Source organism: Xiphophorus hellerii, chromosome 10 (genome assembly GCF_003331165.1).
Source record: "Xiphophorus hellerii strain 12219 chromosome 10, Xiphophorus_hellerii-4.1, whole genome shotgun sequence".
Lineage (NCBI taxonomy): Eukaryota > Metazoa > Chordata > Actinopteri > Cyprinodontiformes > Poeciliidae > Xiphophorus > Xiphophorus hellerii.
Genome location: NC_045681.1, coordinates 2,570,794 through 2,598,628, shown reverse-complemented (window position 1 = coordinate 2,598,628; position 27,835 = coordinate 2,570,794). Strand labels below are relative to the sequence as shown.

The 27,835-nt window shown below is 39.4% G+C and overlaps 2 protein-coding genes across 6 annotated transcripts in view; one reads left to right on the top strand and one right to left on the bottom strand.

Moving 5' to 3' along the window:
• Positions 1-8,787, top strand: part of LOC116727656 (myosin-binding protein C, fast-type-like) — a 30,755-nt gene extending 21,968 nt beyond the window's left edge. For all 4 annotated transcript variants that reach the window (XM_032575225.1, XM_032575226.1, XM_032575224.1 and 1 more), the window contains 16 exons: positions 473-638; positions 736-842; positions 939-968; positions 1,073-1,215; positions 2,360-2,519; positions 2,619-2,723; positions 2,795-2,983; positions 3,110-3,244; positions 3,343-3,510; positions 4,985-5,073; positions 5,880-6,075; positions 6,156-6,295; positions 6,375-6,534; positions 6,644-6,780; positions 7,724-7,910; positions 8,628-8,787. In XM_032575225.1, the coding sequence (XP_032431116.1) occupies positions 473-638; positions 736-842; positions 939-968; positions 1,073-1,215; positions 2,360-2,519; positions 2,619-2,723; positions 2,795-2,983; positions 3,110-3,244; positions 3,343-3,510; positions 4,985-5,073; positions 5,880-6,075; positions 6,156-6,295; positions 6,375-6,534; positions 6,644-6,780; positions 7,724-7,910; positions 8,628-8,653 (2,138 nt within the window). In that variant the 3' untranslated portion in view covers positions 8,654-8,787. The remainder of the gene's footprint in view (positions 1-472; positions 639-735; positions 843-938; positions 969-1,072; positions 1,216-2,359; positions 2,520-2,618; positions 2,724-2,794; positions 2,984-3,109; positions 3,245-3,342; positions 3,511-4,984; positions 5,074-5,879; positions 6,076-6,155; positions 6,296-6,374; positions 6,535-6,643; positions 6,781-7,723; positions 7,911-8,627) is intronic.
• A 132-nt stretch (positions 8,788-8,919) lies between these two features.
• LOC116727672 (testicular acid phosphatase homolog) lies at positions 8,920-26,488 on the bottom strand. 2 transcript variants are annotated; one of them, XM_032575263.1, is made up of 12 exons: positions 26,358-26,488; positions 26,155-26,278; positions 23,471-23,566; positions 20,944-21,030; positions 18,724-18,879; positions 18,375-18,473; positions 13,881-13,976; positions 12,804-12,936; positions 10,677-10,768; positions 10,481-10,587; positions 10,005-10,186; positions 8,920-9,065 (listed from the first exon to the last, which is right to left on the bottom strand). In XM_032575263.1, the coding sequence occupies exons 2-12, from the start codon at positions 26,236-26,238 to the stop codon at positions 8,956-8,958; spliced, it is 1,242 nt and encodes a 413-aa protein (XP_032431154.1). In that variant the 5' UTR covers positions 26,239-26,278; positions 26,358-26,488; the 3' UTR covers positions 8,920-8,955. The 2 variants fall into 2 exon arrangements, with proteins under 2 accessions (XP_032431154.1, XP_032431155.1); XM_032575264.1 differs by lacking the exon at positions 18,724-18,879.
• Between the last annotated feature and the right edge of the window lie 1,347 nt (positions 26,489-27,835).

Below are 27,835 nucleotides of genomic sequence, written 5' to 3'. Positions count from 1 at the left end.
GCTATAAAATAATAATATGTGGCTGGAAAACACATAATGCTGCCTCTTTAAGATATTATGCAGCAAAACAAAAAGTTGTGCATAAGTTCAAACCAAAATGTAATCTTTTAGTCTTAATAGATAATGTGTCTAAATGCACACTTCTCTTTACAGTTTTCTGTAATTGTAGATAAACACTGTCTACAAGTTGCACTGAATGTTTTTTAGTTAAGATTATCAGATTATAAAGTTGGTTGAATACAAATACAAACCTAAACTTTTCTGATTTTTGTAATTTTCCTTCCACTTCACAATTATTCCCTGCTTTTTACTGGTCTATTATGTCACACAAACATTTTAAAATAGACCAAAGATGGTAAATTTGAAAAAGGTAATGGAGCATGATCTGAAGTAAAGATGTTTCCATCAGGAATCTGCCACAGCTCCATGCGTCTGGTTCTTTTCTCATGAGTTTTTCCTCTTGTGTATTCAGAAAAGGAGCTGGAGGTGCTGCAGGACATTGCTGACCTGACAGTCAGGGCGACAGACCAGGCCGTGTTCAAGTGTGAAGTGTCCGATGACAAGGTCACAGGAAAGTGGTTCAAAGATGGAGTGGAGGTGTTGCCAAGCGAACGCATCAAAATGACTCACACAGGAAGGTGAGAATACCAGCAGGTGGACGAAATGATTGGATTTTCGTTAAAAGTTGAAGGCAAACACATTTTTGCTGTTTTGTCCAACTCCATGTTGTGTCAGGTTTCACCGGCTGGTTATTAACGATGTGAAGCCAGAGGACGCTGGAGACTACACGTTTGTTCCTGATGGATACGCTCTGTCGCTCTCCGCCAAACTCAACTTTCTGGGTGAGGAGGATGGAAATATTTTCTAAGCTATCAGGCGTACATATCATTTATTACAAATGTAACACCTTCCAACTCATTTCTTCTCTCTCAATGCAGAAATTAAGATTGACTACGTGCCAAGACAAGGTAGGACTCCTAACTCCACTGAAACAGCAAATAATCTAATTCCATGTCCCTCTTTGTGTTCACCGTGTCCCTCTTTTTATTTTTTTATTTTTTTAAATAAACAGATCCACCAAAGATCCACCTGGACACCACAGGAAACATGGTCTCTCAGAACACCATCATTGTGGTGGCGGGCAACAAGCTTCGGCTGGATGTGGAGATCACGGGAGAACCGGCTCCCACGGTGGTTTGGTCCAAAGGAGAGGAGGTGAAGGCCTGGTAGCAAGCATCCAAACTCCCAATTACCAATGACAGAAACCCAACCAACGCCGCCCGCTAATATATAAAATCCAGAAATACTTTAGGCTTCCTTTAAAAACCCTTATAACTATCTACTTCAACAGGTCAGACACCAAATTTACCTTCACATGCATTAATACACACAGTGGAAAACATCTTAGCACTAGATTCTAAGGTCAAAAGTCTTCCTCATCTCCACTTTAGGGGCTACAGCCAATCAGTGACAAGAAAAATAAATGACGCTCCTGGATTGGCTGCTTTTGTGTCTAGGTATTTCAGCTTCCCAGTTTGTTTTCCAAAAAGTCTGTGAATAAGCAAATTTTCAGCAAATAATTTATAGTTACATTCCACAGAATGTGGAATGTAACTCTGAATGTAACTCTGAATACTGAAACGTGAATTGGAACGGTTCAGTGTAATTACACAGATGGCTACCAATTAAAATATGTGCCGATATTAATATTGCTGTTTTGGTCGATAACCAATATTCTATATAATTCGCTACTGTTTTGACACATTTGGAGGAAATAAAATCAGGCCCATTTTTTTTTTTTTGGATTAAATCTGCGATTTTAGACAAAACCACAAACATTTCTTTTTATGGCATTTTGTACATTTTGAAAATGGACGTTCTACAGCCTTTTTTAAAATTATTTTGAATGAAACTAGATTTTATTTTACCGATATTTTAGGATGGAATATGGAAATAAATATTGGTTGTTATTAACGGCCCAGTTTTATTTATCGGGCCGATACCGATGTTGGTGATATGTAGTGTATCCCTACTACCAGTATACTGTTTTTGTCTATTTATGAGTACTTTTTACATCTGTTTTAAGATTTTTGACACAAGTATGATTTTACAAGGATAATTTTTGTTATTTAAGTTGGTTTTAAAGATAACATCAAGGCCCTAAACTTGTTCATTTGTGACTCTCAAATGTTTACTGAACCAAGCTTCTCTTCCAATTGAAGAGGAAAGTTTTAGTTTTTTAGAGCTATATGTTTACATGTATAAACTTTTTGATTTTTGCTGACTTTGACTTTAAATCTGGTGACTTGAAGTCATAAACGCTCCATGGTCTCAGGTTACATGCCTTCCTGTATTTCAGGCGGTTGTAGCCACAGAAGGGCGGGTGAGGGTGGAGTCCAGGAAGGACCTGAGCTGCTTTGTCATTGAGGGCGCCGAGAGAACCGATGAGGGAAACTACACCATCTGTGTCACCAATCCAGTAGGAGAAGACAAGGCTGTGTTGTTCATAAAGATCGTGGGTAAGGGAAAATTTGTTCATTTATTCTTAATTACCAACTACAGAGTTCAACAGCCGTAATCCGGCTCGGTTGGGGGAAAACTAACCTGTGTTGTTCCAGATGTGCCCGACCCGCCTGAGAACGTCAAATGCACCGGAGTGGGTGAGGACTGTGCCACCATCGTTTGGGAACCTCCGAAATTTGACGGCGGTGCACCAATCAAAGGTAATGAAGCGAGTCTGAAGTTCTTGAACCCAAAAGAGACACAGCTAAGAGCTGGGTTTTCACTCCAACAGGTTACCTCATGGAAAGAAAGAAGAAAGGCTCGTCCAGATGGACGAAGCTCAACTTTGACGTATACGAACCAACTACGTACGAGGCCAAGAGGATGATTGAAGGAATCCTGTATGAAATGAGGGTGTTTGCTGTCAACAGCATCGGCTTGTCTCAGCCAAGTCTGAACTCTAAACCCTTCATGCCCATCGGTAGGTTTAACAACTGTCTGCACTTCATCTTCCTCAGCCTCCACTTGTCGTTCCCTGTGGGTCTCACCCTACTTTTCGCCGTGCCAGGCACTTATTCTGTCGAGTCTCTCGTTTTGTCACCTTTAGCCCCAACCAGCGAGCCGACGCGTCTGACGGTCCACGATGTGACAGACAGCACATGCAGCTTGAGGTGGCTCGCCCCGGAGAAGATCGGAGCTGGTGGCCTGGATGGCTACGTTATCGAGTACTGCAAGGAGGGAGGTATGACAGCCCCACGCTGCTGGCCGAAGCAGACTCGGAGAGGTTAACACTGCTCCCGCTGTGACTTACTATGTGCTGCTTTTTGTTGCTGCTGTTAGACACCGAGTGGGTAGCCGCAAACACGGACCTGTGGGAGAAGCAGGGATTTGTGGTGCGTGGCCTCCCAGTGGGAGAGAAGATCAATTTCAGGGTGGTGGCAGTAAACATAGCCGGCCGCAGTCCGCCCGCAACTCTGTCACAGCCCGTTACCATCCGCGAGATTGTTGGTGAGTGAAACGGCTTCAGATGAGAGCGAGTAAAAGAGACTTCATAGAACTTGCTACAGCATGTCAGAGGTTTTAACTCAGAGCCGTTAAAGCCAAGCACTCATGAATGTCAAGTTTAAAATAATACGGATTTCCTTTTAACCCTAAAGGCTCAAGATTATACATACTGGTCCTACATCCCCACTAATATTTATTCAGATGACTTGTAGCAAACTCAAAGGTTAAAATTATATTTTTATTTGTCCAAAGAAATCATTTAAGTAAGAATAAAATGTTATTTGGTAAAAGGTTATTCAAGTACTGAGTAACTGATCAAAACAGTAATCATTTAATTTTTAAAAATTACATCAGATGGACCAAAATTTAAAGTTTGGTGTAAATATTTGAAAGAGCAAAATAAAAATAATTCATATAATTAACTAAATACAAAATAAGAAAATCATTTTTCCAAATCAATTCTTTTCAATAAGAAAATGATGAAACTTTAACTAAATCTGCAGGTTTGTGTCTGTCTGGTGAATTTTTGATTAAAACATGTTTGTTTTTCATTTCAGAAAATCCAGAAATTTTACTAAGTAAAGTTTTATGTAAGAGTAAAGATACTTCATAATAAAATTATTCAAGTAAAAGCTAAAAGTACAGCACTGTAAACCAAAAAAAAAGTTACTCAAGTAAATGCAACTAGTTGCTACTGAACTCTCCTTTTCCTTTCCGCCTGGGTTGTTCAGACCTCCGTCATGGCGGAGTGGGCGGAGCTCTGGAGAGCGTGACGTCATGTGCAAAGGGTCAACAACAGAAGCTTTTAATGGCTACTGAAAGCATGTAGTTGATGGGAAATTTGCAAAGATACATTTATCAAAATTTCAGTGGGTAGAGTCTGTATGAAGAACTTTCAAAACCCTCAATAAATGTGTGTTGTGTTATCATCCATCCATCCATTTTCTGTTCACCCTTGTCCCTAATGGGGTCGGGAGGGTTGCTGGTGCCCATCTCCAGCTACGTTCCAGGCGAGAGGCGGGGTACACCCTGGACAGGTCGCCAGTCTGTCGCAGGGCAACACAAAGACATACAGGACAAACAACCATGCACACACACACTCACACCTAGGGAGAATTTAGAGAGACCAATTAACCTGACAGTCATGTTTTTGGACTGTGGGAGGAAGCCGGAGTACCCGGAGAGAACCCACGCATGCACAGGGAGAACATGCAAACTCCATGCAGAAATTCCCGGCCGGGAATCGAACCCAGGACCTTCTTGCTGCAAGGCAACAGTGCTACCAACTGCGCCACAGTGTTATCACTCCATCCTAAAATGCATCAAACAAACCCGCCTGCATTCATTCTCATTATAAATGAATATAAACATTTTACTGTTACTGTATATTTAGAAACCTACTGATTCAAAATGACCAATTAAATTAGCAAAGCGTATTGTGTTTTAACTGGTGGTTTTTTTTTTCTTTCTGCCTCAGAACACCCAAAGATCCGTCTTCCACGTGAGCTGAGAACAAAATACATCCGGAAGGTTGGAGAAAAGATCAACCTGACCATCCCATTCCAGGTTAGATTCAGGACGAGCTCCAAACACATCAGCCTGCGTTTCTTTCTGTTTAACTCTGCAGCTCAACCATTATTGGCTCTCATGTTTTAGACGAACACAAAAGGCTTAAAATAAATGGTTGTTATGGAGATTCGGTGACCCCTCGTTGCTACTCTTCCCTGTATTTCTTTAACAATGAGCGATGGATATTTTCATTCGCTTCCTCTGTGCCATGTTTCGTCTCACCTCTGGTCTGGAGCTCAAACAGGCTGCCTATAAGGAAAAGGACATGCATGGCCTGTGCTCACTTTCCCTGCTTGCAGGTTAAACCTGGGTTTTCACATTCAAATTAAAAATATATCTAGTTAATCCCAAAAGAGAAATTAAATGTTGTTGTAACAGGAGGGGCCTCTGGTAGCAGTCCGTCTTGCAGCACATCTGAAGAGGCCTCTGACTGAAGACTGTCGTTGTATTGCAGTATCATTTTACCAGATGATATTCCACAGTAACGTCCTGGATGGCACCTTCAGTTGTTAGCTAGCACTGCTAATCTACCGCCTTTGCTTTTGCTGCGCCTCTTTGAATCTATCTGCTAGAAAACCGGGCAGAGAGATGTTGGAGTAGGGGATATGATCCTGCCTGATGATGGTTTAATTTGCTCCTTCTCTCTGTTTTCATTTTCTCTAGAATTTGGGGTTGTGTGAGATTACACTCCTGCAATCAAAGATGAACTTTCGATTTTTAAGAGAATTTGTCTACGAAGGCCTCAAAAAGTCTCAGCTTGTGTTATTTTAGTTTTCTTGAATGAATTTTCCTCTGGCTCACAGGGTAAGCCGCATCCCATTGCAACTTGGCTGAAGGACGGCCAGCCGGTCGACCCCAAGATGGTGAACGTCCGCAACACGAACGTAGACAGCATCCTCTTCATCCGCTCAGCAGAGAGAGAGCACTCCGGGACGTACGATCTGGTCCTCAAGATCGAGAACATGGAGGACCGAGCCACCATCAACATCCGCATCATCGGTAAAGTCGACATCATTCAGAAAACATGGATGTGAAACTGGGAAAAAATGGTTTTAACGTCGCTAAACTAACCCGAACAGAGAAGCCGGGGCCTCCAGTGAATGTGAGGGTGACGGATGTGTGGGGGTTCAACGCCGCGCTGGAGTGGGAGCCCCCAAAAGACGACGGCAACTGTGAGGTCACCGGATACACCATCCAGAAAGCTGACATGAAGACTAAGGTAGACAAATTTGACCGAATGATCCAAATGATCAACGTTTCATTCATTCTTCTAACATATTACATTTCCCCCCCATCAGGAATGGTTCACTGTTTACGAACACAACAGACGTACAAACTGCACGGTGTCCGACCTGATCATGGGTAATGAGTACATGTTCCGGGTCTACAGCGAGAACCTGTGCGGTCTGAGCGAGGAGCCGCGGATGAGCAAGAACACGGCCGTCGTGTCTAAGACAGGTGAGGCTGTGTGTTCATCTCACACCGGTGTGTGACCTGCAGATTCCTGAAATGTGACTTTGAAACAAAATAAACTGGGTTCTCTGTGCCATGTTTTGTCTCACCTCAGGTCTGGAGCTCAAACAGGTTGGCTTTAAGGAAAAGGACATGGCCTGTGCGCCCAAGTTCACCCAGCCGCTGGTGGACCGGTCTGTTGTCGCTGGGTACAGCACCGCTATCAGCTGCTCTGTGAGGGGCTTTCCCAAGGTAAACCAGCCAGCTATAATAAGCTTGAAAAAATATTATATTTTGTCACATTACAGCCACTAAATTCAAAATATTTTATTTTATTTATGTGGCTGAAAACCATATCTCAATATCTCAGTTGATAGTTTGTTGTTTTAAATATTTGAGATATCGCCAAACTGTTGTCGTGATTTTCCTGTTTTATCCCGTTTCCTCTCGAGATGTTGCAGCCGTTTTCTCCTTTTGCTCCACGCGGTTGTTTTTTTATTTTTAAGCAGTTATGACAAAACCTGAAACTGCTGCTGCGCAAGTGACACAATATGTTGTTGCTGGGCAACCAAAGAGCGAGTGAGTTAGTTGATCCCACTCACTTTGCTTAGCTAGCTAAAAAGGGTGGAGTGGCTAAAGCCTTTCCTCTGCCTACATCCCCCAGAATGCTGTGCGGACTTTGATCAGAGTTAGGAAAATTATTGAATTAAAAAAACACAAATATTTGCTCTTGGAAAAACAAACCCACTTTGATTTGTGTTACTAAACTGCTCACAGTAACTCCATTTAATTCTATTTTCAAATTTACTGAAACTCTCATTGAACAAACACTAGGAAGTATACTAAAACTAAGAAATTGGGTTTGATCCATTCTGGAAAGATGGATGGAAAAACATGTCAGACTTTGGGTGCATGAAGCCTAATAGATCTGCATCTGTACTTGCAGTAAAAGGTTTTTGTACAAAGTGTTGACTTAAGCGACTGAAAATAAATCCACACTACATTTTCCAGATTTTGATTTTGTCCAAAAAGTTTGAAAACCACGTTCTATGTGCTTTTCATCTCCCAGTTTTTTGTACGTTGTGTTGGTCAACCAAATGAGATCCAAGTAAAATCCATTGATTTTTGCGGTTGTAATAAAGTCTTGACATGCCACGAGCCAGTTCACTGCATCTCGACATTCTGCACCTCCCAGCCCAAGATCGTATGGATGAAGAACAGAATGATCATCGGGGGGGATCCCAAGTTTCTGATGCAGAACAACCAGGGAGTTCTGACGCTCAACATCCGCAAGCCGAGCACTTTCGACGCAGGCAAATACTGCTGCATGGCGGTCAACGACCTGGGTCAGGATGAGGTGGAGTGCAAACTGGACGTCCGAGGTAAGGACCGGCTGCAGAGGCAGGCGTGGCCGAAAAATGGTGGAACAGTTATTTGTCACATAAATTCTTGTCTTCAGTTTTGTAAATATATTTAAAAGGAAACTTCATGACTTAAAACAAGTAACCAGGGATCACCACTTTCACTTGGAAAGTGATAAACATGTTTTTAATCCTTTTATACTTAGCTGCTAGCTTAAGCAGTCCACACCAAACCAATGCAATCGTGACCTGCAGAATGGTGCAACCAGCGATACAGCAAACAACGGCAAGCTCAAAGATGATAGAATAATGTGCTTATGGTAAACCGTTTGTGGATTTAATCCACATCCTCAATATCAGACCAATGCTGGCTCACAGTCGGCCATACAAACCGCTCATCATTTATCAAACCACAGTAAATACCGCTAGGTTATTAAACAAAAGATTTAAGTAGTTTTACACTAGTGAAAGTTTTCCAGTTATTCCTTTTATTTACAAATGTGGCCAGTCAGACACATTTTATGCATTTATTTTTAGATTTTACAGTTGATTTGCTTCATTGACCTGCATTAGCATTTAGTGTTGTACTGTATTTATTTAGCACCATGCATTATACAGAAATCTGCTGAAGTATTTGAGCAAAACTACCTGAAACATGTTTCTTTTTATCAACCTGTTCTTCATCCTTTCATAACTTTTCCAGCGTTTGATTCTAACCTAAGTGTTTCTGCTCCACAGTTGCCATAGCGCCGGAGAAAAAATGAGGAGCCAAGCAGCAGAGAATGTGAAATCATGTGAACCAAGCTGCAAATGAAGAGTGAATGTCACTATGAAGGATACAAGTTATTACCAGTGATTCAAATAAAGTTTATTGATCTGCTCCACAGATTTCCCCTTACATCTTATTTCTGTTTAAATTTCTCAAATGTAACGTGAATTATTTTAGTCACATTAATATTCAGACACAATATTCTTAGGATGAGAAAACAAACTCCTGAACTTGTCCCAGGTTGGTTAAATACTTGGCAGTTTTTCTTATTTTTGGCACATCTGGTGGTTTCCTGCTCTACAGGTCCCTGGAGTAGGACGCTGTCCGCTGGTGGACAGCCACCGCTATGCTGCACAGCAGCGCCACTCCCAGGACGCCCACTGCCACTGCAAGAGCTGTAATGATACCTGCAGGAAACAACAGTTCATTTTTAGGCGTTTATGCGTTTTTGTTAAAAAAAATGTAATAAAATAAGATTATGAAATACATTAACTGTTTCAGAAACAAACAGATTTTTGAAAAAGTATTCATACTCCTTGAATTTTGTCACATTAAGCCAAAAATGATTTTGTGCTTTCATATGAATTTTATGAAATAGACCAAAACAAAGCATAATTATGAAGTGAAACAGCTGAAGCTCTATCATCAAACTTATGATCTTTAGGTGTTTTTATTATTATTATTCTGTTAAAAAAGAGGACAGAATTCAAATGAAGCTTATAGGTCTCTACAAACTACATGTTAACATGATAAACTGAAAAAAAGTAACATTTGTGTGCAAGTTTTCCTAAATAAAAAGTGCAAAAAGATTTTACAGCAAATAAAAATAAAATCTTTTATGAGAAACGACACTAAAATAAAAATTTCAAGAGGAAATCTGAATCTTTATGACTATGACTTTATTTAAATCATATAGTGCAGGGGTGTCCAAAGTGCGGTCCGGGGGCCATTTGTGGCCTTTGGGCTGATTTTGTGCGGCCCCCCAACTGAAATTAAAAAATGACACAATGCAGATGGAGACTTTTAATCTGTAATCAGGGTAAAAATTGTTTCCAGAAGAATTTTCTTAGAGCAAAATGTAAAGTACAAAACAAAGTATTTTGTAACTAAGTTTTAACAAAAGGTGAAACCAAGAGACTTTCACTGAAAATCCAAAATCAGCTTTTATTCTTTCTTAAACTTGCAAACATTTTGAAACAAAGTGACCCAAATCCTGTTACCGAAAATAAATGTATTCAATCGAGCCCAAGAGAAACATGTACATTTGTTTTGTGTAAATATGAACAGTAAAATATTGACGCAATCTGATTTTTAAATGTAGTTACGGTAGAACCGTTTCCCCCTACCTTTGCTGGACCACCTGGTCCTGACGCCGCACTCGGCCTCCCAGTCGGCCGGCATCACGTCGCGCACCAGCTCGGTGAAGGAGGTCAAAGGGCAGCGGCTCAGGCCGCCGCAGCCCGGCACACGGCTGGGGTAAGGCTCGGACGAGGAGTCATTACGGTAATGCAGCTCCACTGAATAGGATCTGGGTGATTATTAGCATGAGCACAATAAGATGACACACACTTGTGGGAAGTGTTATGTAAATGGGGTTTTTTTGCATTCTGTGCTAATTTGCCCAAAGCGGCGCTGGACGGACGCCCGGCCTCCATCGGATTTTAAAAAGGAAAATATATTTGAATGGTTCATTCAACTAAAAAGAAGAATGCAATAACTCAAAATGCGTGTGAGTGTATGTGTGTGCGCGTCTGACCTAGATCCCGCACTTGAATATGCAAATAGCAGAATGCGTGGAGAACAGACCGAAGGAAGTCATTACCCATCATCCTCCTGGTAGAACTCAAAGAGTTGACAGGCAGCGTAGGGAGGCAGGAGGCCGTCGTAGACGTCCAGCGCTGCCTGCAGGGTGATGAGTGTGGAGTCATGCTAGGATAAGTGCAAGCAGTGAGGACATGAGGGGAGGTGAAGCAGCGCTTGGCGACACAGATAGCCAGTTTATGAGACGCTGAACTTACAGCTGAGTACATAATGAATTTCAGTGCGCCGCCGCCGCTGCTGTGCTCAATGGCGTCGGAGAAATTCCTCAGGATGGCGTTTAGCAACACCCCTGGCAAATTAACACAGAGTCAACAGAGCAAATGCGTTTTCCGCAGACACCAACAGAATCCTCTTGACCCCGTTGAGCCGCTTCCTCTGGCGCCGCCGTCTCCGTCCCATCAGCTCACGCGGGAGTCAACCCTGCACTTCGTTTGAGGCGAAAACAAAGCATGGGCTAGCAGCCACATAGGTTACACAGCTCCCGCCACACACACACACACACACACACACACACACACACCCACACCCACCCCCACACACACACACACCGCCACACACACACACACACTAATATTTAACTCCGCACTGTGCTGCAGATAAAATCTAATTTCATTTTTACAGCACATTTCCGCAACACGGCAGTTTAAAGTGCTTTACGTCATAAAAACACAAAGTCATAGAAACACAGTCAACAACTGAAGCGTTTAATTTTAAGATCGTTACACATCAGATCATTGATTATTGCTTCATTGATTATGTTTCAAAACCAACTCTAACCAAGTGGGGTTGTAGTCTGGATTTAAAGAAACTCAGTGTTTCGGCTGTTTTGCAGTTTTCTGGAAGTTTGTTCCAGATTTGTGGTGCATAGAAGCTGAATGCTGCTTGGTTCTGGTTCTGATGCAAAGCAGAACCTGAAGAGCTGAGGGGTCTGGAAGGTTGATCCAGCAGCAGCAGATCTTTAAGCCGTTCAGTGATTTATAAACTAACATCAGTATTTTAAAGTCTGTTCTCTCAGTGGACTGTAGAACTGGGTGATGTTCTCTGTCTTCCTGGTTTTAGTCAGAACACCAGCAGCAGCGTTCTGGATCTGACTGATTTTTTTATTCAGACCTGAGAAGAAACTGTTGCAGTAATAAATGTGACTAAAGATAAATGCATGGAGGAGTTTCTGTAGATGTTTTTGGGACATTAGTCCTTTAATCCTGGAAATGTTTTTCAGGTGAGAGAAGGCCGACTTTGTAACTGTCTTTATGTGGCTCTGAAGGTTCAGGTCAGAGGTCATCACTACTCCCAGGTTTTTAACTGTAATAACTGAAGCTGTGCATTGACTCCAGATCGTTCCTCTTTAGGTCCAAAGATAAAAACTTCAGTTTTGTTTCTGTTGAGCTGGAGAAAGTTTTGGCACATCCACACATTCATCTGTTCTAAGCATCTGTTCAGTGATTGGATGGTTCTGAGTCACCTGGTGCCTGGTGACATCACAATGTAGAGCTGTGTGTGTTACCGCATAGTTATGGTAATTAATCTTATTTCATGTTATAAGCTGAGCTAGTGGGAACATATAGATATTAAATAAGAGGGATCCTAGGATTAAACCTTGGGGTACCCCACATGTGACTTCTGTCCACTTACATGAGAAATTTGTATATAATCCTATTTACAGCCAGTATAAGTTGAGTAGACAAGTTGTCTAAACATTGTTTTTTAAGTTCATTAATCTTGAATTGTGAGTTTTAACTTAATGCTGCACTTTAAACCAAATAATTATTTCACAATATGCAAGGAAAAAAAACTGTCCTCACCCAGTTAAAGAGACACATTTCTCTATTATTTTACTCACAATATCAAGTTTAAATAACAACTTATTTTACTTTAGAATAAATTAAATTCTTGTTTCAAATCACATGAACCAAATTTCTGATCTGATGATGAATTTTATGAAACATCTCAATGAATTCAGCTCAGAAACATTTAGTGTGATCAGGACATTATCCTCAAGCTTTGCAAACTGTCAGCTGCATTAAAATGAACATTTGTCTTAATAACACAAGAGTCAGATCAATGTAACGCTTCATCTCAAGATACAAAAACACGCCACTAAGCATTCTGGGAAATAGTTCCCACTCTTTTTCTTCTTTCAGTTTTTTTAAGTGCTAACCTAAAAACTCTGTTTATTCAACTCTTGGAGGTTTGACAAAATTAATAAAAAGTCTAAAAAAATCTAAAACTCGCTAAATTTATTTGACTTAAAGAGTAGAAGATAGTAGACACAACTAAATGTGGCTCACCCAGTTACAGTTTTACAGTGTAAAGTGAGTTCCCACCTCCAGAGAGCCGGGCCTTCTCTCTCCGCTTGTGACTGAGGATGCTGTATGTGACCTCGAAGGAAGCGATCCTCCGCAGCGTTTCCAGGACGTCCTGCGTGGCCCAGCGAGGGAGAGTCAAGTTGTGGATCCTCTGTGCACGAAAAACTGTTGTTAGTTACGTTCCACCGACACGTGGACATGGAAAATAAAATAAAAAGAGAGAGAAAGAAAAGGGGGTTAATTTGCTGCGTTACATGGTTTCTGTGATCCCGTCTATTTTTAGATTAGAGTAGGAAGATAACAGATGCTCATTTTGCAAGTGTGAGTGAGCGAGAGCAACCTGGCCCAGAAAGCTCCCATGTCAGAGACTTTAATTACTATATTTCCATTTGTTCTCCATTTCAAGTCTGATTGGAAGTATGAACATTATCACCATCCATTAAGAGAAAACTATTTTCCCCTTATTTTATTTTTTTCTGCTTCTGATCTGCAGCTAGAGGCAAGAAATGCTTAAGAAACTCTTATAACTGCTTATTTTAATAGTTCAAACACCAAATATGCATTAATATGCATTAATTCACACAGTGGAAAACATCTTAGTACTAAAACATAAACTAAACTTACAGTCTGCCTTACTTCTGTGTTTTGAAAAACAGCCAATCAGCGCAAAGAAAAATAAATGATTGGCTCCTTATACTGCATTTTTGGAAAATTTCAGTTATGATTTATGAAAAAATGTGAATAGGTGATTTTTCTTGTAAATTTTCCTTGAATAAATTAAAGACAACTAAAGCATGAATACAGAGGGGTTTATAAAAGTATTGATTCAAATTGAATTTTTTTGTAATTTGGGACAAAGCAGTGGATATCTGTTTTCATTTTCCCACAGCATGATGCTGCCACCACCACTAAAATTCTGCTTGCCAGCTCTAGCCTGTATAATTTTTCTCTCACTTGACATTTACACAAAACTTTGTGCTGATCAGTTGCAGAAAATCTGAAGTTTGTGGTTGAAATGGGAAAAAAAATAGTTCAATTTAATTTACCTTTTATTTTGAAACCTTATAAAAATTATACATTTTATGTGGAACAAACCTGACAGGTCAGAGTGTCGTGAACCCTCCAGATTTTTTTGCCAACCAGTCGGGACGCGGGGTAGCCGGTGTGGTTAGAAAGCCTCTCCACAAAGCTCTGCAGGTCAAACAGAAGAATTTAGATCAGGATTTTCTCCAGTCAAAATTACACACACACACACACACACACATATTTAGTTAAATGTTACTCAGTGTATTGCATTTTGTCTGCGCTTTTTTAAGCCATTATGTGGCTGCATATCACGGTAACAGTAGTTTCCGCGTTTCCGTTACAAAGACGCTCAAACTTTGTCAATATTCCGCTAATGTCGAAAAAACACAATTTCAGTGTTTGAACTAGAAAAACAAAATTTCGGAAGAAATTTAGCCGGGGCCTGCCGAGGCGCGCCCGTGGGGTTCGGGCCCGGCGTCGTCGCGCCACAAATCGGCGTCGACGCTAAAGAACGCCGCGACGTGATCAGTGGCACGCGGAGAACCGCAAGAACGTTAAGCGAGGCGGACGTGCACCATTCGGTACGATTTAAAATGTTGTCAAGGCTTTTATTTTGGAAGTTTTGTTAAACTTCATTTCAAAGGGCCAAACTAATCCCATGCGTAATAGTCCTTGGGTTAAAATAGTTATATAATGCTCAAAACACAAGTGGCTGATGTAAAAATATTCAAGGCTTTTATTTTGAAATTTTCAGTATGCTTCATTTCAAAGGGCCAAACTAATACCACGTGTAACAGTGCTTTGGATGAAAAAGTCAAATGAAGCAAAAAAGAGCATTACATGATGTAAAAATATTCAAGGCTTTTATTTTGAAATTTTCAGTATGCTTCATTTTAAAGTTCTGAACTAATACCACGTGTAAGAGTGCTTTGGATGAAAAAGTCAAATAAAGCCAAAAAGAGCAATTACGTCATGTAAAAATATTCAAGGCTTTTATTTTGAAATTTTCAGTATGCTTCATTTCAAAGGGCCAAACTAATACCATGTGTAACATTGCTTTGGATGAAAAAGTCATATACGGCCAAAAAGAGCAATTACGTCATGTAAAATATTCAAGGCTTTTATTTTGAAATTTTCAGTATGCTTAATTTTAAAGTTCCAAACTAATCCCATGTGTAACAGTGCTTTGGATGAAAAAGTCACATAAAGCCAAAAACAGCAATTACCTGATGTAAAAATATTCAAGGCTTTTATTTTGAAATTATTATTATGCTCCATTTTAAAGTTCCGAACTAATCCCATGTGTAACATTGCTTTGGATGAAAAAGTCATATACGGCCAAAAAGAGCAATTACGTCATGTAAAATAGTCAAGGCTTTTATTTTGAAATTTTCAGTATGCTTCATTTCAAAGGGCCAAACTAATACCATGTGTAACAGTGCTTTGGATGAAAAAGTCAAATAAAGCCAAAAAGAGCAATTACATGATGTAAAAATATTCAAGGCTTTTATTTTGAAATTTTTGTTAAGCTTCATTTCAAAGGGCCAAACTAATACCATGTGTAACAGTGCTTTGGATGAAAAAGTCAAATAAAGCCAAAAACAGCAATTACCTGATGTAAAAATATTCAAGGCTTTTATTTTGAAATTATTATTATGCTCCATTTTAAAGTTCCAAACTAATCCCATGTGTAACAGTTACTGAGTTAAATCAATTATATACAGCCCATAGCAGCGGGTAGTTCTAAAGGCCAGTTCAGTCCTGATCTGTTTCAACTGAGGATAGATAGAACTACAGCGATGCGTATTTGTAGTCCAAATCAGCAGCCAATAGCCTCTTGAGATCCGTTGCCATGGTAAATAATGGTCTCAGCAGGTGTGAGCTGTGAGTCATACATGCTCAAACACACAATTGTGTGTTTGAGCCTACACGGTTTACTGAAAAAAAGCATTGGAAACAAATCCTTCGTGTTCGGGAACCGTAATACATATTCGAAAAGCGTTTCGAGCGTATAAGAGGGCAATGTGTCTTCTGCTATAGTCCCGAGATTCATATCTGTACCTCAGTCAGAGCATTTACAGCGATGAGAGAAAGAAATGTTGTGCCCAGATCTGAAATTCTATTCAAATACATGGGAGACAGCCTCAGAAAATCCTGTCGCATGACTTTGCTCTGAAGCACCGTGACAGAAAACCGTACGGTCTAGATAAATTTCGAAAACATTTTACCGGAGCAGACAGGCGTATCAATGTCAGGACCGATTTTGATACTAATCGTGCGATATTTGTGGGCGTGATGGCGATTTCAAAAATGATTTGGGCTGAAAAAGTTGTCTTCATCTCTCACTCTAAGCAGCCAGAGACGCACTCTAACTTTAGGAAAAATGAGAAACTTTGGGTCGCTTAGAGGCAAATTGTGGACAAACCGTAACTGGTATCGACGAGCCGTCTTCACTTTCGAAGAGATCACAGACGTATCTACAAAATGAAATTTGAATGGCATTTCTAGGTGAAATTGTGACGACACAGAAAATCCTCAAAAATAGGGTATTTCTAGGATTTTTCCCATTGACTTATAATGGGGTTTTTTTCGTAGTTTTTTGCGAATTATGTCGCCACGTTAAGCCCAAATCCCACCAAAAGTAATAGCTGGAATGGCGTGAATTTTCTGCACGTTTTGATACCTCATTTGTAGGTGTGCACCCAGCGGTACGAGCCGCATTAACGGTTACGGAAGAAAAATAAAGAAGAAGAAAGAAACACTTTCTCCGACAATAGTAATAGGTTCCTGCCATTGCTTTGCATGGCAGGCCCCAATTAAATGAGAAAAGTCAAAAGCCAGCTGCTTCAAACGTGAACATATTTGGATGCTTTGATGTCAAACACATGAACTGATTTTCAAAAGGACACAACAAATGTAACTGATGGTACTAAAACTCAACCAGGTGGAAAATGAATTGATTGAGCTAAAAAGTTGGGCCTGTATTGGGACGTTGAAATCAGTCCATAAATCAACAAAAGCCTCAAATTTATATGCAGTTCTTTTTCTTTTCAAATAAATTTTAAATATGTCTCCAATTTTTACATAATTGTTCAGATTCGCCCATTGAGTCTTGACTTTTTTTTACATTTATGCAGGTTTCTCTGACCTTTACTCGTTGCTGTGAATCACTTTGTATGAAACGTGTTGGTTCTAAAATGAAAAACGGACAGTGTGAAGCGTCTCCACCCGGTTCTTGCAGGTACAGCAGAGGGTGTTCATATTTAACAGCAGCGGCCCTGGCCTGATCTCCAACACCTCCTTAGCAAGCAGCGCATGGGACCCGGTTTAATTAAAACTGTTTCATTGTAATTCCTTATCTAATTTAATCCAACCGTTAATTAGTGTCTCTGAGAATGTGAGAGAAATTGCACTGTGCAGCTTTTTGTAGGCACTGGAGTCACCGTGCCTGAGAAAATCAGCGAGAGGACACGATGCCTGGTGCATAACTAACACGTCCACTGGAAGTGCTGATTGTGTCGGCGGCAGCAGCCTCTGTGAACTGCAGCGATTTCACCAAAAAATGCGCAATTTTGTGTGCTAGTTTACATACCAAACAGCCGAAATTATGAAGATAGTGTTTAGCAGTAAATCCAGCGGGATTGTGTAAATCTGCTCTGAAATTAATGAGCAATAAACAAGATTTCACAAGTTCACAGGGACATGGCTCCGGGAAAGAGACGAGAAAAACAGAAAGGAAAGGTGACGACCTTCTTAAGGTGGAACCAGACGATGTAAATAAGCTTTCTTCAGATAACCTGCTGCCTGCGTATGAATCATTTCAATCCAGTTGCTTCATTTCTTTGCTGTAGGACAAAAAAAATTAACTTTCTGCTTTTAATCCCGAGGTTTGTGGCAGCTAGCTGTGATGCAATGCTAATGCTAACTCCATTAGCATTAGCGATTCAGATTCAGATTTGTTTGCTTTTATTTCCTCACTCCTCTAGCAGCTGACAGTACAGCAGATGCTGAGGGTTCTCCACCCAGGGCGCTACTTCCTGTGGGGCGTCATGCATTCAAAAAACAAGAAAAGTTTCGTCTGCTGCACCCCAAATAGGGTTTTTATTGATTATTTGTGGATTTTATAAATGGGGGAAAAGGAGCATCGCACTTTACCGCCTTATATCTGTATGCAGCGGTTAGCTAACGAGGCTAACGCTGGAGATTTCCAGCTTCACAGTGAAGTCGGCACTGAATTAAAATCTGTTTCTGAACTGAATTTGAATGTTTTTAAAGACACATACTGAGCTGAGGTTTTTAAAACATAATTAGAGATTTGTGAAATCACACTTTTTTTTATGATTCCGTAATATGACTGTCTAAAAATTAGCATGAAATTTGGTCTGGAGAATTTGTAAACTGCGTTTACAAATTTATTCAAACTTCCTGATGTTTTCACACATTTATGCCCATTAAAACCATCAAATCTGAATAAAATATGTCAACATTTGTGGCAACACACAGACAGATGGATAAAAGGGTTTTCCCAGGTGGAGTTTGTCATTTTTTGGGGGTCCATCCTACCTGGTGAGCCCGGACGAACCTCTGGTAGGGGGCGCTCTCAAAGGTCTCCGTCATCAAAGCTCTGAACCTCGGACAGTCTTTGCCTGGAGACTTCAAAAGCTTCAACAACAGAGAATGAAAGCATTAAAAAGACACACAAGTAAAGAAGCATTTACTTTAAGCTCTGCAAGTCTTCGGAGTATAAATATACCGTCGCTTTACACTGTAAAACAACAAGCCCTGAATGGCGTCAAGTTCAGCTGGAACTCTGACAGCAGCATGAAGCCGGGGACCCCACTAAATTTATGCAGTTTGGGTACAGCTGTGCTGCTGGATGAAAAGGAAATATTTATTTGGCTCAGCAGCCCACCTTATCCTGGGCCCGGGGGACTGTGTGCACTGGAATGGGCCGCCACAGTAACTGGGGCATGATGGGAGGCGGGCGTCTGGTGGGGGGGAACATCCCAGCCAGGCAGGCCTGGGCGCTCATCAGAGTGCGGTCGTAGTCGGTGCTCCGGACATAAAGCTGGTGGAAACATGGAGGAAACACGGAGTAAACACAGAGGAAACACAGAGGAAACAAGGAGGAATCATGGAGGAAAGAAGGAGGAAACACGGAGGAAACATGGAGGAAACAAGGAGGAAACACGGAGGAAGCAAGGAGGAAACACAGAGTAAACACAGTGGAAACACGGAGGAAATAAGGAGGAAAGAAGGAGGAAACACGGAGGAAACATGGAGGAAACAAGGAGGAAACACGGAGGAAGCAAGGAGGAAACACAGAGTAAACACAGTGGAAACACGGAGGAAATAAGGAGGAAACATGGAGGAAACACTGAGGAAACATGGAGGAAACGCAGAGGAAACAAGGAGGAAACATGGAGGAAACAAGGAGGAAACACTGAGTAAACACAGTGGAAACATGGAGGAAACAAGGAGAAAACAAGGAGGAAACATGGAGGAAACACGGAGGAAACAAGGAGGAAACATGGAGGAAACAAGGAGAAAACATGGAGGAAACACAGGAAACACAACGTTTTCCTTCGTTGTCGCAGCGGTGCATGTGATGGAATACGATGGTGTATTAGTGCCACTGTAGATAGGAAAAAAAATTATTTCCCCCAAAAGCTCAGAAAAAAACTACGATTTTTTTAGCTCCAAAAGTTGAAAAATTTGCAAAAAAAACAAAATCTGAAATTTTACAATTAATTTCCTAGAAAATAATGTAGAAATTTCCGATCTTGAAAACTCAAAGATTTGCTAGAAAAATGTGAGATTTTGAGATTAATCTCAGAAACTTTCTGAAAAAAACTTGGACATTTTTAGAAAAATTTAAGAAATTTTTTAGAAAAAATAAAACAGAAAAATGTTTTTAGCTCCAAAAGTAAAAAATATTGCAACAAAAAACCTCAGAAATATCAAGACTCATTTCCTAGAAAATAACTCAGAAATGTCTGATCTTGAAAAGTCAAAAGAAATTCTAGAAAAAAACTAGAAACTTTGAGATTCATCTCAGAAAGTTTCTAAAGTCAAAAATTCTGAAAGTATAGTAGATCATATCTAAGATTCATCAGTTTTTTTCTTGCTAATTTTCAACTTTTTGAACTCAGAAATTTTCTTGCTTTCACTAGAAAATTCCTGAGATTCATTTCAAAATTTCTAAATTCACTGCTCCATTTCTTTCCATCTACAGATTCCCTAACACGCCGTCGTAGGATTCAGACACATTTTTGGGTTTTATATGATTTGGAAAAGGAAAAATCTTTTTTTTTAATAGCACATTACACCACAACTACAAGCTTTAAAGACATCAGTTTGATTATATTTCTATCACTGTCCAATAAAAACATGAATTTCTATGCACAATCTCTGCCCTGCTTTATGTGGGTCAGCTGAAACATCATCAAGTGAAGGGAAGGATTTGAAAAAATGCGGGAAGCAGGAAGGTGGGAGATCCGGCTGGCTGTGATCTCCTCTGACACCAGCCTTTGCTCGTCTCCCTCCCTCTGTCACCCTGTGTCAGGTTCTTGTACACAGTAAATCCCTCTGATAAGCTCAGATGCTTCTGTGACACCAAAAATCCTCCTTTTCCCCTGTTTTGTGAAATTAAAGCAGACGTGGCAGCACAGGGGGAAAGCTCGGTACAAGCTGAGAGCGACTCGGAGGCAAATTACCAACGACAGGTACCGAGAAGAGTTGGTATTTTCATATTAATTACATGTTACTTTAAACCAGGAGGAGGCGGAAGGGGAGAGTTTGGAGACAATAAGAGGGAATGGAAGCAGAAATCATGCCCTGATGATGACAGTCTGCTGAGCCTGCAGCCCCACTCAACCCTACATGCTGCCAAATATATACAGTACAAACTGTGGCTCCCAGGGCTGCCTTATCCCCCCATTCAGCATATAACAAGGCCACGGCAGCGATACGACCACAATGTGTCATCCTCATTAAATTACTGCATGCAGCGCAGACGCCGCAGACGGCAAAGACACGCAAAACTTGTCGCACGTTGCAGCAGCTGCGGCGTACATGGGAATCCAGATATTACAGCGGAGCTGGAAAAAAAAATGTGAGGAGTCACACACACCTCTTTGCTGTTGTATTCCTCACTGAGGAAGTTTCCGTAGCGCCTGCGTAGAAATCTGCCCAGCTCAAAGTGCTGCTTCATGCCCAGCTGGAAGGGAAGCAGAGAGCAGGAGGTGAACGTGGAAAACATGCACCCTGAACGTCTCGCCAGGATTTTATGACACATCAACATTAAATACAGCAAAGTGTATTTTGTACTTTTTACTTCTACTTCAGTCCTTTTATGATGAAGTATATCTGCTCTTACTTGAGTAAAATGTCTGGATTTTCTTCCCACTGAATGAAAAACAAACATGTTTTAACCAAAACTCCACCAGAGACACACCTGCTGTTTTTACTGAAAGAAACTGATTTGCAAAACAATTTATTTTGCCTGATTTTGTCATTATTGTCATTTAAATTGCCACCTAGCTTAATATTTTGTTCTCTCTCGTGGTGTAATTTTTAAATATTAATGATTGATAATTTGATCAGTTACTCAGCACCTGAGCAGACATTTTAACCAAATACTTTTTTTTTTCTCTTACTTTACTAATTTCTTGGACGTCTATTTTTTACTTTTACTTGAGTAGAAATATGTTGAAGTACAGCAACTCTTATTTTAGTACAATATTTTGTCTACTCCACAAACCTCTGCAAGCAAACTGGACTTAAATAAATGTGCGTTTCTGCAGGAGCTTGGAGCGAAGCCTCTAAACATGAATGACCTTTGACCCCGAGGCCCTGATTTCTCACACTTCCATCATAAATCACTTCATTAGCAAACAGAGTTTGTGATTTAACCTGAATTTAAATGCTGCTGATCTGAGATAACATAAAAACCAACATATGTTTCCCACTTTAATACATTTATTTGTCAACAATCTAAAAACTGTCATCTTTCTTCCCCCTTATTGTGTTTTTGTCACAATAAAAATATTGAATTTGTGGCTTAGGGAGTATAAATCCTCCAAGGCACAGGAAATTATTCTATTCTATTAGTTTGTTTGAAACAGTATAAAGTTACAATCTACAGTAAATTTTCATTAAATCTGTTCCTGTTAATCTGTAAGCCCGTCTGCAATTTGTCGTCATTTAACTTTATATGGTCGGATTTAAATGTTAGCAGCTGTGTCACATTGGACTACTGAACATTAAACCAAGCATTTAAAAATAGAAAAAGACATGAAAACACAATACATATTTCAGAAAGCATGCGAGAACAATAGCAGGTTTGTTAATGTTTAATCGTTTGTCTTTCTGCTTGTGCAGAACTGCAGTTGAATTGGATCAACCTGACAGTGAAGTGGAGCATAAAGAGAAAAACCTGTGAAATTTTAACAGTAAAATGACATTTTTAAGTGACTCCGATCTCTGTGAGCAGAGAAAACCTGCTTTGCTTCCCATCTGTTTAAGAAGTGAAATATTTGTTGATTTTTGCTTAATTATTTTGTATTTGTGTTCTACTTACTTACAGTTCATCCACCGTCTTTCTCTGTTAAATAGTAGTTTGATAATCTCAACTTTTACCTTGGTTTAAGGGAAAAGTTACAAAAGTAATGTTTTGAAAAGCACAAAAAGACGTCGCAGTTTCTATTAAGATACCAGAGAAAGTAAAGAGTGACCAGTTTTCTAAAATGTCTTAAGCTGAAAGACTTTTCTCACGCTCAAAAAAAGACAAATCCGTCTGTTTGGTGATGTTTCCTTCTTAAAGGGGCAGATATTATGTATTTTCCAGCACTTAGTGCTATTTTACAGCACATATAAGTCAATATGTTACTTTCAGTTGTTAGAAAAAATGCTGCATATATCAAACTTAGAAGAAAATTAGCTTTACAATTTGACGTCTTGAAAATGGCCTCTGTCTCTTTAAGAAGGTTCCCCTCTTTCCAACATTCTGCCTTCAGCAATCATCACAGCAATGTTCCTCCATTATGCCGTTAATAACTGTTCCTAGGAGCGCTGAACTGAGAAGTAGTTTGTATGAATCAGATGTTTGCTGATTGCTGCTGGCTAGTCTGAAGGAGTTGAGTGGGGGAGGCAACGAGCTCTGTGAGGCGACTATGATAACAAACAGCAAGTTATTGTTATTTATAATCAAATTGGAGGAAGTTGCAGCCAGCTGACAGTCTGATTAATTAACCTGTGATACTAGCTTGTTACTTTCAAAGTATTAAAACACAAGCAAAGACATATTTTATGCAACAAGCCTTTATGTACAAATAAAAATGCTTTTCTGAAATTCATCAGAATCAGAAGAAAATAATTTGTCCATCTATTGAGAGGTTCAGATGTACGACAGTCAAACTGATACAAATTAGATGCATAAAATAGACAAATAATTACTCCAATTTAAATATTAAAAAAATATTATTAGATATTATAATAGATATTATTAGAACATTTTATTTTATTGGTTTACTAGATTTAATGTTGGCTCACTTTTGAATGATGCCTTCTGCTCAAGGTTTTCATTCTGTGGTTTGTTCCAGTTTTACCCTTCATGCTGCTAAAAACTGGAAGTTTTAGCAGAAAGAAACAACATGTACCTCGGTGAGCTGTCCGAAGCCCTGAGCCCAGACTTCCTCCCCATGCGGATCCCTGGGGTATGACTCAATAGGCGATCGATCGCCGTGTCGGAACACCTTAAAAGTCAGAACAGATTATATTGCATGAATTCAGACGCCGCGCTGCTGCTCCTGCGCTCATCACGCCCTCTAGCTAAAGGAGTAACTCTCCGTGAGACAGAAAGTGGTGATTAGGAACAGATGAGGCCGGATTTAAGGCGCAGGCAGAAGAGTCATAGTGTTATCAACCTGCACACTGTAAAACATTAGAAGCTGGTTTAGCTTGAAAATGAAAGTCCACCTGCTGCCTTGAAAATGAAATTTAAGTCAACAAGAAAATTATTTTGGTTTTAACTCAGAAATTAAAGTTCATGAAGTTGATTTAACACCAATAGACAAGTTGTCTAAACATTGTTTTTCAAGTTCATTAATCTTGAATTGTGAGTTTTAACTTAATGTAACAATTTAAACCAAATTAAATCACAATATGCAATAAAAATCTGACCTGATTTCTCTATTATTTTACTCACAATATCAAGTTAAAATAACAACTTATTTTACTGTAGAATAATTTAAATTCCTGTTTCAAATCATATGAACCAAATTTCTGATCTGATGATGAATTTTATGAAACATCTCAATGAATTCAGCTCAGAAACATTTAGTGTGATCAGGACTTTATCCTCAAGCTTTGCAAACTGTCAGCTGCATTAAAATGAACATTTGCCTTAATAACACAAGAGTCAGATCAATGTAACGCTTCATCTCAGGAAACAAAAACACGCTGCTAAGCATTCTGGGAAATAGTTCCCACTCCTGTCTTTTTCTTCTTTCAGTTTTTTAAGTGCTAACCTAAAAACTCTGGTTTATTCAACTCTTAATAAAACTTAACACAACTTACTGCTGTAAGTTTATCTTTCACAAACTCAAACATTTAGGTCCAAAATCTAAAACTCACTAAATTTATTTGACTTAAAGAGTTGGAGATAGTAACTACATGCGACTCAAATGTTTTACAGTGCAGACTCACCTTTGTGAGGAGGTGTTTAACCCAGAGTTACATTTCACTGGATTATGAAAACATTCGATTTGCTCCTGATCACACCAAACACACATTAACTGTTTTGTTTTTAACTGTCTATAGACCCCAAACAAAAAGAACCTGTAGGATTAACACTGCAAAAATACAAATCTTAAATATTTTTAGTTTTCTTCCAAGTCGACGTATCTTAGTACACTTGATTTAAGACAAAACTGGCCTTTCAGTTAGATAAAGAGGCTTGTTTTGAGTAAATAATTCCTTAATATTTATCAAAAAGTTTTAGTTCCATTGGCGCCGTTACCTAGCAACCCCAGGCAAGCCCAGCCTGTCGCCTAGCAACCCAGTTCTAGTTCCACTGGCAGATTATTATAAAATGGGGAAATTCCTTTGTTTTAAGTAAATTTATTTGCCAGTGGAATATTATATTAATATTCATTAATATAAAGGAACTGTTGGATTAAAACAAGCTCCTTTATCTTGCCGAAAGGTTACCTGTAGGTTAATTCAGTCTTATTTTAAGTATAATAAGATATTTGCAATAGAAACAAAACTAAAAATACTTGGTAAGACTTGGTGTTTTTGCAGTGAGCACAAATTTGCTCATTTAAGAACCAAAAAAATAATAATTTTAAACGTCACAACCAAATGTAAATAAAAAAAACAAGCTGTACTGCACACTATGCATAGTAAGTAATTACGTATGAGTTATAAATGATAAGGTCATGTATGACCTCACAGGTTCTGGTGTGAATTCATTAAAGAATTGGATGATTTACAGTGAAACCTTGAGTGGTTCCTGCAGCCGCTGTCCCGTCACACCCTTCCTGCTTTTGTCAGTTCACCTTCGTGTACTTCGTGTCCTACATGGCTTTGCTTTTACTGGGGAAGTGGTGGAGAAGTGGGACGCAGGTATTTTATTTACTGGACATGCTTTTCATGTCTCTGCGCTTGTTTCTCAGTTGGTGTCTTACAGTGAAACACAGCCTAACCTCTCATGGAGTTTATCGGCATGCACACCGCCATCACACACCTGGAGTTTTATCTGTCGTCTCTTGGAAAATATGTTGTTAATTCTATTATTAATTATACTATAATTATAAAACAACCTAAAATTTGTCCCTGTATACGCTTGCAGGAAGATAAGAACTTATTTTTCAGATAATTTGGAGGATTTGAATATTCTAAGAGCAACATAATTTTATGAATTAAAATAAAAAAACACTATTTTAAAATCAGTCTACTGCTTGAAAAGGATACAAGACTGTTTTGTGCGTAGTGTCTCCTTAAGTAATTCAACTGTGTGCCGAAGTGTTACATAAAGAGGTTTATGAACAAAGCCGCAGTGTCTGGGAGAGATATGCTCGCCGCTGTCTGAGGCTAGGCTCAAAGTAATCCTTTGTGATAAAAGTGTAAATAAAATAATACTCACTGGGCAGAAAACTGATTACGGCAGCGTAATCAGCAACATTGCAAATCAAAGCAGGCTGTCAGACTATGTTAAAATCATGGCGTTCAACAAACAAATGCCATCAGTAGCACTATGCAAACATCTTGTGTGTGATGTATTACAGGAGAAAAAAAGAAAACGCATGTCATGGCTGAGGATTTCAATGGTTTCACTTACAGCAACAACAAACTTGAGCTGCTGGGACTCGGTCAAGCAGATGCAGCAGAGGAGGTGGAAACATCCCAACGTCGTCCACATCATGTCGACTCACAAAACGCTGCTTCGTCTGAAAAATCCCCGCCTGAATTTAAGAGGAAAAGTTACAGAATCATAATGGAACTAATCCCCAAAACATGATTTAAATTCGCATCGGTGTTTACCTCAGACACACATGTTGCTGTTTTAGTCAAATTCTTGACCAAGCAGTTTCTGTGAATCCCACATCTTCTGCATCAGGACTGCAGACTTTGGTTAAGCTCTTGTTTTGTTGAAGTTAAGCAGAACTTTTATAGTCGTCCTACCTGACCTCATCTTTCTGTCCCTCCTTCACACTGTAAAACATTTCAGCCACATTTAGTTGTGCCTACTATTGTCTACTCTTTAAGTCAAATAAATTTAGTGAGTTTTAGATTTTGGACCTAAATGTTTGAGTTTAGGAAAGATAAACTTACAGCAGTAAGTTGTGTTAACTTTTTATTAAGAGTTGAATAAACCAGAGTTTTTAGGTTAGCACTTAAAAAACTGAAAGAAGAAAAAGACAGGAGTGGGAACTATTTCCCAGAATGCTTAGCGGCGTGTTTTTGTTTCCTGAGATGAAGCGTTACATTGATCTGACTCTTGTGTTATTAAGGCAAATGTTCATTTTAATGCAGCTGACAGTTTGCAAAGCTTGAGGATAATGTCCTGATCACACTAAATGTTTCTGAGCTGAATTCATTGAGATGTTTCATAAAATTCATCATCAGATCAGAAATTTGGTTCATGTGATTTAAAACTAGAAGTTCAATTATTATACAGTAAAATAAGTCATTATTTAAACTTGATATTGTGAGTAAAATAATAGAGAAACCAGGTCAGATTTTCTTGCATATTGTGATTTAATTTGGTTTAAATTGCAGCAATAAGTTAAAACTCTCAATTCAAGATTAATGAACTTGAAAAACAATGTTTAGACAACTTGTCTCTTGGTGTTAAATCAACTTCATGAACTTTAATTTCTGAGTTAAAACCAAAACAATTTTCTTGTTGACTTAAATTTCATTTTCAAGGCAGCAGGTGGACTTTCATTTTCAAGTTAAACCACCTTCTAATGTTTTACAGTGTACGTTCTCTGTGTCCATGACCTAAAACGCAACTTTGACAGATTTAAGTCAGAGTTGGATCTTCAGGGAGCGAGTGTATAGTCCCTAAAGGCAAGGTCACATGTTGTCAATCTGTGTTTACACCTCTGTGACAAAGAAATGAGCAAAATGCTGATGTATGCACCTGACTTCAACAATTGTGTTCTGGTGAGTAAAAACACACATGAAGGCCTGGCCACAAACAGTCATTAAAGCCGACCGCCATCTGCTGCGGGTTCGCCCAAAATGACAGGGCCGCTGGTGTTTTCCCTTACTTAGCACGCATTTAAGTATGTGTTGGTATCAAAGCAGCTTTGTGGGATATAGAATGAGATTACTGAGTGTGAGCTGTGTTGATGTCATGTTTTAAATGTGTAAGACAGGCAGGACCACGTCATTTAGAAAATATGGGTCAATAGACGGCTTGTGGGCGAACAATAGGAATGATTTTATTTTTAAAAAACTTGAAAATGAAACAAAATATGAGTTAGCTTCTATGATGGTGGATGTTTTGCAGC